Here is a 15,604-nt window from a genome sequence, read left to right on the forward strand (position 1 = left end):
AATAATAGAAGTTTCATCTCTAATGTATTAACTAGAATGATATCCGTATTGGTGGCCACATGAAAGAGATCCATGAGTGAAGTCTTTTGGTAAAAAAACAATCTTGGTTCTAAATATTCTTACATTCATATAATCAATTAATTGTGTGAATGTGTTTCGCATCATTCATTGACAAAGAATAGTTATTGTTGACAATCTTTCAATATTGTAGTCGATAATTAAAGTATAATGTAAAAAAAAACATACAAACCAGATATAAGATATATATATAAGGATCATTGCATAATTAATTTCATTGATATTTGATTTTTCTCCAAGCATTTCATAGATGAACAAACACAACTCATCATCCTTCTCATAATTTATTATCAATAGTACATGCATGGGCTAATCATCTTAGCTAGCCAGTACTAAATCTATTCATCCTTATCTTAATTGCTACATAAGCTTTGTCATACATTTTGTCTATCATTCGAAAATAGAAATTCCTCCATTCTTTCTTGAACAATAAGATGATAAACACGCCCCATAATCCAGTAACATATCCTATAAAGCTGCCAAGGTAAAGTGGTAACAACTGTGACTTATCATTTTGATACTCTTCAGCTATAGAATTCTTTCTATTGTAATCAGAACAATTCTTGTGGATGATATCCCCGCACAGATAGACATTTCCTTTGTAAATTGATGCATCTTCTAGTGTTTGAAGTTGATTTCCTGAAGGAATCCGTCCTGACAAATTGTTGTAAGAAAGGTTCAAATGGTTTAAAAAAGTCAGCATTGACAAACTTTGAGGAATAACGCCAGATAAATTGTTGAATGACAAATCCAAAGTTTCCAATGACTGCATCCCACCAATAGTATATGGAATCTTGCCTCTTAAATTGTTCCTCGACAAATTCAATGTTTGAAGCCCTGCTAGAGATCCTAGTGTTGTAGGAATCTCACCGGTAAGACTATTATTTGAAAGATCTATACTCTTGACCAAGTAAAGAATGGATGAAAAAATATATTCATCTCCCTTGGTGACAATTGATATACTATCATATTCTCCAAATGTAACATAATTAACTCCTTTCGAATAGTTGAAACAACGCCATTACTCTGTTGTGGATGTTATTGCATTGAAATTGCCAAAGGAATATGGTATTTCTCCTGATAAGTTATTGTTGGCAAGGTCAACAATTTGAAGATCCTTTAATTTCCCAAGATTTGAAGGAATAATGCTAGAAAAAACATTGGATCTTAATCTGAGAATAATCAATTTGCAAGCTTTGTCCAATCCACGTAGGTATTCTTCCAGAAAATTTATTATCAGCAAGATCAAGAACAGCCAACCGCTGCAGTTTTGCAATGACAATGGAAGATGCCCACCAAGATTATTATTGTTTAAATGCAGAGACAGTAAACCAATCAAGTTTCCAAGAGAGCTCGGAATCTCCCCGACGAGCTTGTTGTTTCCCAAATGAACAAAATATAGGCTCGTATTTGCTTCCTGCCAACAGTTGGGAATCTCACCGGATAACTGATTGTTGGATAAATCCAAGCGACCAAGTTGTTTCAGATTACAAATGTAAGATGGTATGCTCCCATTAATCTGATTATTTGACAGAAGTAACTGAAATTCTTCTGAATCGAATGAGCTTTGCCATGGAGAAACATTAAAGGATGTTGATGGTAATGGCCCTGAGAAGTTATTGAAAGATAGGTCGAGAGACGAGATTTGAGTTGGCCAACGAGGAACGAGTCCTTCCAGTTTATTATGACTTAGAACCAAAGCATCTAGTGTTGACATGCTCGCTAAGGATGACGGCAGAGTGCCAGTAATGTTGTTATGAGAGAGATCAATAAACCAAAAGGTGGCAGACGAAACATTCCAGAACCAGTTAGGCAGGTTGTCCTCGATGCTTGAATTCGACAAAATCAACTCAGACATAGATTTCTGTGAGCGAAGCCATTGTGGAAACCTAGGACCCACTATACAAGAGGCCAAATGAATAAATTCTAGTTGAAAAGGAGGCACCCAGTCATAGTCTAATGAAATGGTAATTCCAGAGTTTTCCAACGTTAAACCCGTTAAGTTGATTAGGTTTGCAAAATGGGGTTCTGAGAGGACGACACTCACGAAAGAGTTATAAGAGAGATCTAGTTCCACTAAGTTGGAAAGCTTTCCAATCTCAGTAGGTATGGGACTCGAAAGTGAATTACCAGAAAGGTAGAGAACTGTTAGACTAGTCAAGTTTCCAATTTCAGTAGGTATAGAACCTGAAAGTGCATTAGAAAAAAGATAGAGATTTATTAGGCTAGTTAAATTTCCAATTTCAGTAGGAATAGAACCTGAAAGTGAATTAGAAGAAAGGTCCAGACATGTTAAACTAATCAAGTTCCCAATTTCTGTAGGTATTGAACCAACAAGAGAACTTGTAGAAAGTTTCAGAATTGACAGCTTGGGGAGTTGCCATAACCAATTAGGCAAAGTGGAGTTGAAGTCATTGCCACCGAGTTCAAGAATTACAAGAGAAGTGAGGTTGAGATGAGAATTAAATGAAGAGGGGATGTAATTAAGATCACAGCGACGCAAATAGAGTTCTTCCAGGGAAGGGAGCATGTTGACCTCTGACAACCAATTCTTGGAGACCTTACTGAGATTTACCAAGTTCATATTCAGGTGTGTCAAAGAAGAGAGACCTGAGAGCCAATCCAAACGATGGGCAACTGGACCAGCATACAGTCTCGACTGCAGAACAAGATGACGAAGGCTCGACAAATTACCAAGTTGAGAAGGAATTACTCCAGAAAAATTGGACCAAGAAAGGTTAAGATACTTGAGCTTCAAAAAGAACCAATAAATTGTGGGATTGGAGTGCCTTCGAAGTTGTTCCAAGTAAGATCCAACAGCTCCAACCGAGTCAAGTTCAACAAAGAAGGACTCAACATCTCACCTCGCAAAGCATACTCATTATCGTAGTAAGGATTTTGAAGGTTGAGCTCCACAACATGCTGACCTCCGAACAAACTTGCGTTGTTGGTCTTGCATACGACGCCACTCCATCTGCAGCAGTCTATTTGTGGAGACCAGGAGGCCAAACGGAGGGAAGGATCTTTGACGTTGGCTTTGAAGACGAGCAGGGCGTCCCGCTCGACTTCCGAGCAGCCTCTTGTCGGCGTTGCTGCTGCTGCTTCTTTGAAAGAAAAGGCAAGGCTCAGAAGCATCAAAGAGAAATAGAACGAGTACAAAGGCATAGCCTTCATCGAATCTGGCAAACTACTTGCTGCTTTCCTTGAAGGTGAAGGGGGATTGCAATTAACAGCTTATTGTTTAACATATATTTATAGTTACATCTGTGATTAGTATACTTTTCCAAGCCTTCCCATGTGATCGTGACTTTTAAGTCTGCAAGCGCGTCGGCGTCTTTCAAATCAATCGTCTTTAAGTCCTTATTGTGAATGATGATTATTTGACTGATAGACCACCTTTAATTTAGATTTCAATTTTCAAATCAAAGACCACTGGATTGGTCATCGTATGTACTTTGATTTATTTTGATGGTCTAGAAATTTCAATTTGGGATTATCATTTTTTTTTTCATTTGCAATGTTGTCGACGTCAAAAAGACTGGACTAGAGGTCGTTGGATTACTATTTATAATAATTATGGAATTAATAAAAATATGGAATGGGCATGACCATCATAATTCAATTATCAAAAAAGATAGATATATAACGTCCTCCCTACGTCAGACTGTAGAAAGCAATCTCATGAAGATAACGATTTATGTAGCTGAGGAGCTAGATTGCTAATATTTTTAATTAGATCCATCTTGCCCTGTCTGACACTTGGATTACACGTTGTGAAATCTAATTGGATTTTTCTTGTAGCTTTAAATAGATACAGCCTCCATGCCCACAACTTGTGTATCACGAATTACCACTTCCATATGATTATATACAGTTAAGATCTACTTGACATCAAATTAATATATTGATTAAACATCGAAATCTAACTCAAGTTAATTCAAATTTGATCAACCTAGTCAACTGACTTGAAGTCGATTACATCATGATCAAAAGGATCGAACATCGAGACAAAAAGGGCCTGAGGGAGGATTGTTAGGATTATAATCTAGAGAAGATCATATATTTATAAAATGAAAAATATCTTCAAAATCTTTTTGGTAAAATACAAAAATAAAACTATAAAGATTTAGATGCAAAATGGACAAATCATATTATTACTAAGATATATTAATTCTATGATTCTAATAATATTTAACAATTATCCTTTTAGTTATTTCTATTCACATGTTTTAATATAATGTATTATGTTTTTATTTTAAATCACAATGTTGTTCTCCTTTTTTTCCTTTTTTTTTTTACAATTTTCTATTTTTTATCTTGGATTCTATAGGGTTTTTAAAGGGTGGGCAAAAAAAAAGAAGAAGACAAACTAGTTAAATAAGAAAAAATAATTGAACTAACTCAAAATTTTGAATTATTTTAATTTTGGATTGGGACAATGATGTGAAATACCTTTTTGTTTTTAAAATTTGGATTTGTTTTTAAAAAAAATTATAATTTTCCAAACAAATGAAAAAAATTGATTTGGGAATTGATTAGTACATAATAAATACAAATATGCAATTATATAAACATTATTTATAAGGTTAAAAAAATCAAAATGATAACAAGTGATCTAAATATTGATTGTATTTTATCTAAATTACAAAATATGTATTTGTTTCAGAATTTTTTAAACACTAAACCTTCAAAAAATCTAAAAAATTAAAAAAATCTGAAAATTTTAATAAGTAAAAAAATATGAATAGAAATTCTGATAGTTAGTCAACTCAACGTATTCAATAAGCATCTAATTCAGTTTTTTTGTTATTTACTACTATTCTTAGTCTTTTGCGTGTGTCTATATTTTCTACAATTCCAAATTGTTGGACAACATAGTCAAATTAGTACTCTTCATAAGTGCATATCGTTGAAGAATCAATTAGTTCCTCACATTTAAAAAGTAGTTTAATATCATAATTTATCTCCCTTCATGAATAAAATCTTAGGATGGATAAATTCATTGTGTGAATGTATTTCGTATCATTCATTGTCTGCAAATAGTTGATGTTGACAATCTTTCAACATTTTAGTCGTTTTGTAATTTTTTTAAAAAAATATTTTAAAAAGTTAGTATAAAATGAAATTACAGATCATAATGTAAAAAATTAAAAAGAACATGAAAAAAAGATATAAGGATCATTGCATAATTAATTTCATTAATGATATTTGATTTTTCTCCAAGCATTTTATAGATGAACAAACACAACTCATCATCCTTCTCTCATAATTTATTATCAATAGTACATGCATGGGCTAATCATCTTAGCTAGCCAGTACTAAATCTATTCATCCTTATCTTAATTGCTACATAAGCTTTGTTATACATTTTATCTATCATTCGAAAATAAAAATGTCTCCATTCTTTCTTGAACAATAAGATGATAAACACGCCCCATAATCCAGTAACATATCCTATAAAGCTGCCAAGGTAAAGTGGTAACAACTGTGACTTATCATTTTGATACTCTTCAGCTGTAGAATTATTTCTATTGTAATCAGAACAATTCTTGTGGATGATATCCCCGCACAGATAGATTTTATGGATTTAGTGGGCAATACGTCGAGTCACCCGCGAGTTTCTGCCTTCTGGTGTCGTTCCCTACCTATTTGGGAGGCAAGTCAGTCAAAGCTGGATAAATAAGTGCGAGGTTTGAAGGTTCAACGCGATGTCGCCGCCGAAGGTTTCGAAGAAGGCCGGCTTCAAATCTGACCAACTTACTTGTCCCTTTAACATCGGAAACCGGCGAGCTCTCTGTAAGGGAGATAATAAAGGAACCGTCTCTCGAGCCCTTTAAGGGATTTCGGGCTTCAAAATGCTTCAAAAGCGTGATTCTTATTTGCACCCGTCTTTGGTCCTTTTCCCTCTCAGTTGTATTTCAAATTCAGGCGTAAATCCCTGCACCATGATACAACTCATCCACCCATTCATTCATCTGATCACCTTACCTCTTCCGTGTTGTGTTAGTCTTGGGCTTCGCCTTTGTTGTGTTGGGAAATGACAGCAATAACAAGAAAGGATTGCAAAGAGAAATTCTGAAGTTGGAAAAAAATCTAGCATTGTAGTGCTAATGCACTTCTGAAATTTTTACTCATATATATTTTGTTGACGTTACATAGATATTTATAGACAAGACTTAACATGAATCTAGCCTATACATGAACCAACATTAAATAGAACATTAAATAGATACACTTCACCCTATCAAGAATATGAACAGACAAATGCATGCATTATCTTGATAATAATTGCAAATTATATTTCCAACACCCCCTCTTAATTTGCAATCTTGAGCATATCTCTAGCTTTCTGAAATTTCTCCACATGCACTGCTTTAGTAAGAAAATCTGCACATTGCGCATCCGTTCTAACAAACTCCAGGTTGATTTCTCCTTTGTTCACAACATCTCGGATGAAATGATGTCTCAATTCGATGTGTTTCGTTCTTGAGTGAAACACTGGATTTTTTGTCATAGCAATTGCAGACATATTGTCACAATGAATCACAGTAGGTTGTTCTTGAACTTGTTGAAGATCTTTAAGTAACCTTCTCAACCAAATGGCTTCACAAGCTGCATCTGTAGCATCAACATATTCTGCTTCTGCTGATGATAATGCTACGGATCTTTGCTTCTTGGAACTCCATGAAATAGCATTACTTCCAAGACAAAACAAATAACCTGAAGTGCTTTTTCTATCATCTAATGAACCAGCCCAATCACTGTCGGTATAACCAGTTAGCTTGCACTGAACTTCTTTTACATACTTGATGCCCATTTTCTTTGTTCCTTTCAAGTATCTCAGGACTCTTTTAGTAGCTGCAAAATGAAGTTTACTTGGCTCATTCATGAACCTTGAGATCATACTTACAGCTTGAACAATATCTGGCTTTGTGTTCATGAGATAAATCAGTGAACCAACAAAACTCCTGAATAATTTTGCATCAATTTTTTCAGCACCATCATCTTTTGTCAACTTATCACTTACTGTCATAGGAGTAGAAACCTGTTTGCAACTCTCCATGTGGAATTTCTTTAAGAGATCTTCAATGTATTTCTCTTGAGAAATAGAGATTTCTCCTTTGGACTGATTTACTTGAATTCCAAGAAAATATTTCATAATAGAAGTTTCATCTCTAATGTATTAACTAGAATGATATCCGTATTGGTGGCCACATGAAAGAGATCCATGAGTGAAGTCTTTTGGTAAAAAAAACAATCTTGGTTCTAAATATTATTACATTCATATAAAAAATTAATTGTGTGAATGTGTTTCGCATCATTCATTGCCAAAGAATAGTTGTTGTTGACAATCTTTCAATATTGTAGTCGATAATTAAAGTATAATGTAAAAAAAAACATACAAACCAGATATAAGATATGATGACCCTTGCATAATTAATTTCATTGATATTTGATTTTTCTCCAAGCATTTCATAGATGAACAAACACAACTCATTATCCTTCTCATAATTTATTATCAATAGTACATGCATGGGCTAATCATCTTAGCTAGCCAGTACTAAATCTATTCATCCTTATCTTAATTGCTACATAAGCTTTGTCATACATTTTGTCTATCATTCGAAAATAGAAATTCCTCCATTCTTTCTTGAACAATAAGATGATAAACACGCCCCATAATCCAGTAACATATCCTATAAAGCTGCCAAGGTAAAGTGGTAATAACTGTGATTTATCATTTTGATACTCTTCAGCTGTAGAATTATTTCTATTGTAATCAGAACAATTCTTGTGGATGATATCCCCGCACAGATAGATATTTCCTTTGTAAATTGATGCATCTTCTAGTGTTTGAAGTTGATTTCCCGAAGGAATCCGTCCTGATAAATTGTTATAAGAAAGATTCAAATGACCTAAAAAAGTCAGCATTGACAAACCTTGAGGAATAAGGCCAGATAAATTGTTGAATGACAAATCCAGAGTTTCCAATGACTGCATCCCACCAATAGTATATGGAATCTTGCCTCTTAAATTGTTCCTCGACAAATTCAATATTTGAAGTTCTGCTAGAGATCCTAGTGCTGTAGGGATCTCACCGATAAGACCATTATTTGAAAGATCTATATTCTTCACCAAGTAGAGAGTGGATGAAAACATATATTCATTTCCCTTGGTGACAACTGGTACACTGTCATATTCTCCAATCAAAACATCTTCCACTCCTATTCCCGGTATGAATGAAAGCAACGTTATTGCTCTGCTTGTGGATGTCAATGCACTGAGCTTACCAAAGGAGTATGGTATTTCCCCTGATAAGTTATTGTTGGCAAGGTCAACAATTTGAAGATTGTTTAACTTCCCAAGATTTGAAGGAATACTGCCAGAAAAAACATTTGATCGTAGTCTGAGAATAATCAATTGCGGCAAGCTTTCTCCAATCCACGTAGGTATTCTTCCAGAAAATTTATTATCAGCAAGATCAAGAACAGCCAACCCGCTGCAGTTTTGCAATGATAATGGAAGAAGCCCACCAAGATTATTATTGTTTAAATGCAGAGACAGTAAACCAATCAAGTTTCCAAGAGAGCTCGGAATCTCCCCGACGAGCTTGTTGTTTCCCAAATGAACAAAATATAGGCTCGTATTTGCTTCCTGCCAACAGTGGTTGGGAATCTCACCGGATAACTGATTGTTGGATAAATCCAAGCGACCAAATTGTTTCAGATTACAAATGTAAGATGGTATGCTCCCATTAATCTGATTATTTGACAGAAGTAACTGAAATTTTTCTGAATCGAATGAGCTTTGCCATGGAGAAACATTAAAGGATGTTGATGGTAATGGCCCTGAGAAGTTATTGAAAGATAGGTCAAGAGACGAGATTTGAGTTGGCCAACGAGGAACTAGTCCTTCCAGTTTATTATGACTTAGAACCAAAGCATCTAGTGTCGACATGCTCGCTAAGGATGACGGCAGAGTGCCAGTAAGTTTGTTATGAGAGAGATCAATAAACCAAAAGGTGGCAGACGAAACATTCCAGAACCAGTTAGGCAGGTTGTCCTCGATGCTTGAATTCGACAAAATCAACTCAGACATAGATTTCTGCAAGAGGCCAAATGAATAAATTCTAATTGAAAAGGAGGCACCCAGTCATAGTCTAATGAAATGGTAATTCCAGAGTTTTCCAAAGTTAAACCCGTTAAGTTGATTAGGTTTGCAAAATGGGGTTCTGAGAGGACGACACTCACGAAAGAGTTATAAGAGAGATGTAGTTCCACTAAGTTGGAAAGCTTTCCAATCTCGGTAGGTATGGGACTCGAAAGTGAATTATCAGAAAGGAAGAGAAAGTGTTAGACTAGCCAAGTTTCCAATTTCAGTAGGTATAGAACCTGAAAGTGCATTAGAAAAGATAGAGATTTATTAGGCTAGTCAAATTTCCAATTTCAGTAGGAATAGAACCTGAAAGTGAATTAGAAGAAAGGTCCAGACTTGTTAAACTAATCAAGTTCCCAATTTCTGTAGGTATTGAACCAACAAGAGAACTTGTAGAAAGTTTCAGAATTGACAGCTTGGGGAGTTGCCATAACCAATTAGGCAAAGTGGAGTTGAAGTCATTGCCACCGAGTTCAAGAATTACAAGAGAAGTGAGGTTGAGATGAGAATTAAATGAAGAGGGGATGTAATTAAGATCACAGCGACGCAAATAGAGTTCTTCCAGGGAAGGGAGCATGTTGACCTCTGACAACCAATTCTTGGAGACCTTACTGAGATTTACCAAGTTCATATCCAGGTGTGTCAAAGAAGAGAGACCTGAGAGCCAATCCAAACGATGGGCAACTGCACCAGCATACAGTCTCGACTGCAGAACAAGATGACGAAGGCTCGACAAATTACCAAGTTGAGAAGGAATTACTCCAGAAAAATTGGACCAAGAAAGGTTAAGATACTTGAGCTTCTGAAAAGAACCAATAAATTGTGGGATTGGAGTGCCTTCGAAGTTGTTCCAAGTAAGATCCAACAGCTCCAACCGAGTCAAGTTCAACAAAGAAGGACTCAGTATCTCACCTCGCAAAGCATACTCATTATCGTAGTAAGGATTTTGAAGGTTGAGCTCCACAACGTGCTGACCTCCGAACAAACTTGCGTTGTTGGTCTTGCATACGACGCCACTCCATCTGCAGCAGTCTATTTGTGGAGACCAGGAGGCCAAACGGAGGGAAGGATCTTTGACGTTGGCTTTGAAGACGAGCAGGGCGTCCCGCTCGACTTCCGAGCAGCCTCTTGTAGGCGTTGCTGCTGCTGCTTCTTTGAAAGAAAAGGCAAGGCTCAGAAGCCCACAAAGCATCAAAGAGAAATAGAACGAGTGCAAAGGCATAGCCTTCATCGAATCTGGCAAACTACTTGCTGCTTTCCATTGAAGGGGGGGGATTGCAATTAACAGCTTATTGTTTAACATATATTTATAGTTACATCTGATTTAAATCTATTGATTACTTTTCCAAGCCTTCCCATGTGATCGCGTCTGTTAAGTCTGCAAGCCCGTCGGTGTCTTTCAAATCAATCGTCTTTAAGTCCTTATTGTGAATGATGATTATTTGACTGAATAGACCACCTTAAATCTAGATTTCAAAATTTGCAGTGTTGTCGACGTCAAAAAGACTGGATTAGAGGTCGTTGGATTACTATTTATAACAATTATGGAATTAATAAAAATATGAAATGGACATGACCATCATAATTCAATTATCAAAAAAGATAGATATATAACGTCCTCGCTAAGTCAGACTGTAGAAAGCAATCTCATGCGTAAAGAGATAACGATTTATGTAGCTGAGGAGCTAGATTGCTAATATTTTTAATTAGATCCATCTTGCCCTGTCTAACACTTGGATTACATGTTGTGAAATCTAATTGGATTTTTCTTGTAGCTTTAAATAGATACAGCCTCCATGCCCACAACTTGTGTATCACGAATTACCACTTCCATATTATTATATACAGTCAATCTTAATTTACTTGACTTCAAATTAATATATTGATTAAACATCGAAATCCAACTCAAGTTAATTCAAATTTGATCAACCTAGTCAACTGACTTAAAGTCGATTACATCAGGATCAAAAGGATCGAACATCGAGACAAAAAGGGCCTGAGGGAAGATTGTTAGGATTATAATATTAGAGAAACGATCATATATTTATAAGATGAAAAATATCTTTAAAATCTTTTCGGTAAAGTACAAAAATAAAATTATAAAGATTTAGATGCAAAATGGACAAATCATATTATTACTAAGATATATTAATTCTATGATTCTAATAATATTTAACAATTATCCTTTTAGTTACTTCTATTCACATGTTTTAATATAATGCATTATGTTTTTATTTTAAATCAAAATGTTGTTCTCCTTTTTTTTCTTTTTTTTTACAATTTTCTATTTTTTATCTTGGATTCTATAGGGTTTCTAAATTAAAGGGTGGGCAAAAAAAAAATGACAAACTAGTTAAAATAAGAAAAAATAATTGAACTAACTCAAAATTTTGAATTATTTTAATTTTGGATTGGGACAATGATGTGAAATACCTTTTTCTTTTTAAAATTTGGATTTGTTTTTAAAAAAATTATAATTTTCCAAACAAATGAAAAAAAAATTGATTTGGGAATTGATTAGTACATAATAAATACAAATATGCAATTATATAAACATTATTTATAAGGTTAAAAAAATCAAAATGATAACAAGTGATCTAAATATTGATTGTATTTTATCTAAATTACAAAATATGTATTTGTTTCAGAATTTTTTAAACACTAAACCTTCAAAAATCTAAAAAATTAAAAAAATCTGAAAAGTTTAACAAGTAGAAAAATATGAGTAGCCCACTAGGAAATTCTGATAGTTAGTCAACTTAACGTATTCAATAAGCATCTAATTCAATATTTTTTTATTTACTACTATTCTTAGTCTTCTGCGTGTGATCATCTATAAAAATCTACCACGTATCTATATTTTCCACAATTCCAAATTGTCGGACAACATAGTCAAATTAGTACTCTTCATAAGTGCAAATCGTTGAAGAATCAATTAGTTCCTCACATTTAAAAGGTCATTTAATATCATAATTTATCTCCCTTCATGAATAAAATCTTAGGACGGATAAATTCATTGTGTGAATGTATTTCGTATCATTCATTGTCTACAAATAGTTGATGTTGACAATCTTTCAAAATTTTAGTCGTTTTGTAATTATTTTTAAAAAATATTTTAAAAAGTTAGTATAAAATGAAATTACAGATAATGTAAAAAATTATAAAGAACATGAAAAAAAGATATAAGGATCATTGCATAATTAATTTCATTGATATTTGATTTTTCTCCAAGCATTTCATAGATGAACAAACACAACTCATCATCCTTCTCATAATTTATTATCAATAGTACATGCATGGGCTAATCATCTTAGCTAGCCAGTACTAAATCTATTCATCCTTATCTTAATTGCTACATAAGCTTTGTCATACATTTTGTCTATCATTTGAAAATAGAAATTCCTCCATTCTTTCTTGAACAATAAGATGATAAACACGCCCCATAATCCAGTAACATATCCTATAAAGCTGCCAAGGTAAAGTGGTAACAACTGTGATTTATCATTTTGATACTCTTCAGCTGTCGAATTCTTTCTATTGTAATCAGAACAATTCTTGTGGATGATATCCCCGCACAGATAGACATTTCCTTTGTAAATTGATGCATCCTCTAGTGTTTGAAGTTGATTTCCTGAAGGAATCCGTCCTGATAAATTGTTGTAAGAAAGATTCAAATGGCTTAAAGCCGTCAATGTTGACAAACTTTGAGGAATAACACCAGATAAATTGTTGAACGACAAATCCAAAGTTTCCAATGATATCATCCCACCAATAGTATATGGAATCTTGCCTCTTAAATTGTTCCTCGACAAATTCAATGTTTGAAGCCCTGCTAGAGATCCTGCTGTTGTAGGAATCTCACCAGTAAGACTATTATTTGAAAGATCTATACTCTTGACCAAATAAAGAATGGACGAAAAAATATATTCATCTCCCTTGGTGACAATTGATATACTATCATCTGCTCCAAATCGAACATCATTAACTCCTCGAATAGTTGAAACTATTTGAGCCATTACTCTTGTCGTGGATGTTATTGCATTGAAATTGCCAAAGGAATATGGTATTTCTCCCGATAAATTATTATTGGCAAGGTCAACAATTTGAAGATCCTTTAATTCTCCAAGATTTGCAGGAATAATGCTAGAAAAACCATTGGATCTTAATCTTAGAATAGCCAAACTTTGCAAGCTTTGTCCAATCCACGTAGGTATGCTTCCTGAGAATTTATTATGGGCGAGATCAAGAACAACTAATCCACTGCAATTTTGCAACGACAATGGAAGATGTCCACCAAGATTATTATTGTTTAAGTGCAAAGACTGCAGGCCGATCAAGTTTCCAAGGGACTCCGGAATCTCCCCGCTGAGCTTGTTGTTTCCCAAATGAACAAAGAAAAGGCTCGTAGATGCTCCCTGCCAACAGTTGGGAATCTCACCAGATAATTGGTTGTCGGATAAATTCAAGCTACCAAGTTGTTTCAAATCACAAAAGTAAGATGGTATGCTCCCACTAATCTGATTATTTGACAATATTATCTCAGATCCTCTCCACATAGAAATAGCAAAAAAGGATGAGTTGAGTTGAATTGGTAATGCTGAAAAGTTATTGAAAGATAGGTCTAGGGCTAAGATTTGAGGTGGCCAACTAGGAACAACTCCTTCCAGTTTATTAGATCGAAGAACCAAAAAATTCGAAGTCTTGACATGCTCTCTAAGGATGACGGCAGAGTGCCACTAAGTTTGTTATGAGAAAGATCAATAAGCCAAAACGAAATGTTCCAAAACCAATTAGGCACGTTGTCCTCGATGCTTGTATTCGACAAACTCAACTCCTTCATAGATTTCTGTGAGCGAAGCCATTGTGGAAACCTAGGACCCACTATGCAAGAGGCCAAATCAATACTTCGTAGTTGAAAAGGAGGAACCCAGTCATAGTCTAATGAAATGGTAATTGCAGAGTTTTCCCTTAAAGCTAAACTCTCTAAGTTGGTTAGGTTTGCAAGTTGGAGTTCTGAGACAACACTCACTAAAGAGTTATAAGAGAGATCTAGATCCTCTAAGTTGGAAAGCTTCCAAATCTCATTAGGTATGGGACCCGAAAGTGAATTATCAAGAAGGAAGAGAAGTGTTAGACTGTCAAATTTCCAATTTCAGAAGGGATTTGGCCATTAAGTGAACAACTAAAAAGCGATAAAGATTGCAGACTACTTAAATTTGCAATGGTTGCGGGTATAGAGCCGGTAAGATTATTACCACCAAGGTCAAGTTCTGTTAGATCATGAGATAATGTCCCGATTTCTGTTGATAAGGGACCCAAAAGAGAACTATAATAAAAATAAAGAGTTGACAGTTTGGTGAGGTTCCATAACCAATTAGGCAAAGTGGAGTGGAAGTCATTGACACCAAGATCAAGAATTAAGAGAGAAGTAAGGTTGAGATGAGAATTAAATGAAGAGGGGATGTGATTAAGATCACAGCTTGCAAGTAGAGTTCTTCTAGGGAAGGTATAATATTGACTTCCGACAACCAATTTTTAGAGCTTGTACTGAGATTCACAAAAGTAAGGTCGAGGTACCTCAAAGAAGGGAGCCCTGAGAGCCAATCCAAACGATGGGCAATTGGAGTCGCACCCCATCCTGACTGCAAACCGAGATGGCGGAGGCTCGACAAATTGCCAAGTTGAGGAGGAATAACTCCAGAAAAATTGGACCAGTAAAGCTCAAGATACTTGAGATTCAAAAATGAGCCAATGAATTGCGGAATTTGAGCGCCTTCGAAGTCATTCCAACTTAGATTCAACCGCTCCAACCGAGTCAAGTTCAACAAAGAAGGACTCAGCATCTCACCTCGCAGAGCCGTATGGATAGTTTGCTCATCAATATAAACGTTTGGATTTTGAAGGTTGAGCTCCACAACATGCTGGCCGGCTCCGAACAAACTTGCGTTGTTGGTCTTGCATACTACGCCAATCCATTTACAGCAGTCTATCTGTAGAGACCATGAGGCCAAACGGCGGGAAGGGTCTCTGACATTGGCTTTGAAAGCGAGCAGGGCGTCCCGTTCCACTTCCGAGCAGCCACTTGAAGGTGTTGCTACCGCTGCTTCTTTGAAAGAAACAGCAAAGCTCATCATAAGCCCACAAAGCATCAAAGAGAAGTAGAGCGAATGCAAAGGCATAGCCTTCATCGAATCTGGTAATTCAACTGCTACCTTGCTGCTTTCCTTGAAGCCTTGAAGGTGAAGGACTGAAGGGGGATTGCAATTAACAGCTAGCTTATTGTTTAATATAGATAGATATGTGCATCCTATTCAATGTTTTCTATTGATTACTTTTCCAAGTCTTTTCATGTGGCCGTCTTTGTTGAAAT

At 35.3% G+C, this 15,604-nt stretch overlaps 1 protein-coding gene and 3 pseudogenes across 1 annotated transcript; all 4 read right to left on the bottom strand.

Moving 5' to 3' along the window:
- Nucleotides 1-278: 278 nt before the first annotated feature.
- On the bottom strand, nucleotides 279-3,252 carry LOC141814837 (receptor-like protein EIX2; annotated as a pseudogene).
- A 3,142-nt stretch (nucleotides 3,253-6,394) lies between these two features.
- Nucleotides 6,395-7,141, bottom strand: LOC141814459 (secreted RxLR effector protein 161-like). The gene has a single exon (XM_074702418.1). The coding sequence runs from the start codon at nucleotides 7,139-7,141 to the stop codon at nucleotides 6,395-6,397; it is 747 nt and encodes a 248-aa protein (XP_074558519.1).
- Nucleotides 7,142-7,556: 415 nt separating this feature from the next.
- LOC141815676 (uncharacterized) lies at nucleotides 7,557-10,488 on the bottom strand (annotated as a pseudogene).
- A 1,938-nt stretch (nucleotides 10,489-12,426) lies between these two features.
- LOC141815384 (receptor-like protein EIX2) lies at nucleotides 12,427-15,488 on the bottom strand (annotated as a pseudogene).
- Between the last annotated feature and the right edge of the window lie 116 nt (nucleotides 15,489-15,604).

This window comes from Curcuma longa, chromosome 21 (genome assembly GCF_044706935.1).
Source record: "Curcuma longa cultivar G26 ecotype Majalengka, Jawa Barat chromosome 21, ITB_CL_G26_1.1, whole genome shotgun sequence".
NCBI classification, from domain to species: Eukaryota; Viridiplantae; Streptophyta; class Magnoliopsida; order Zingiberales; family Zingiberaceae; genus Curcuma; species Curcuma longa.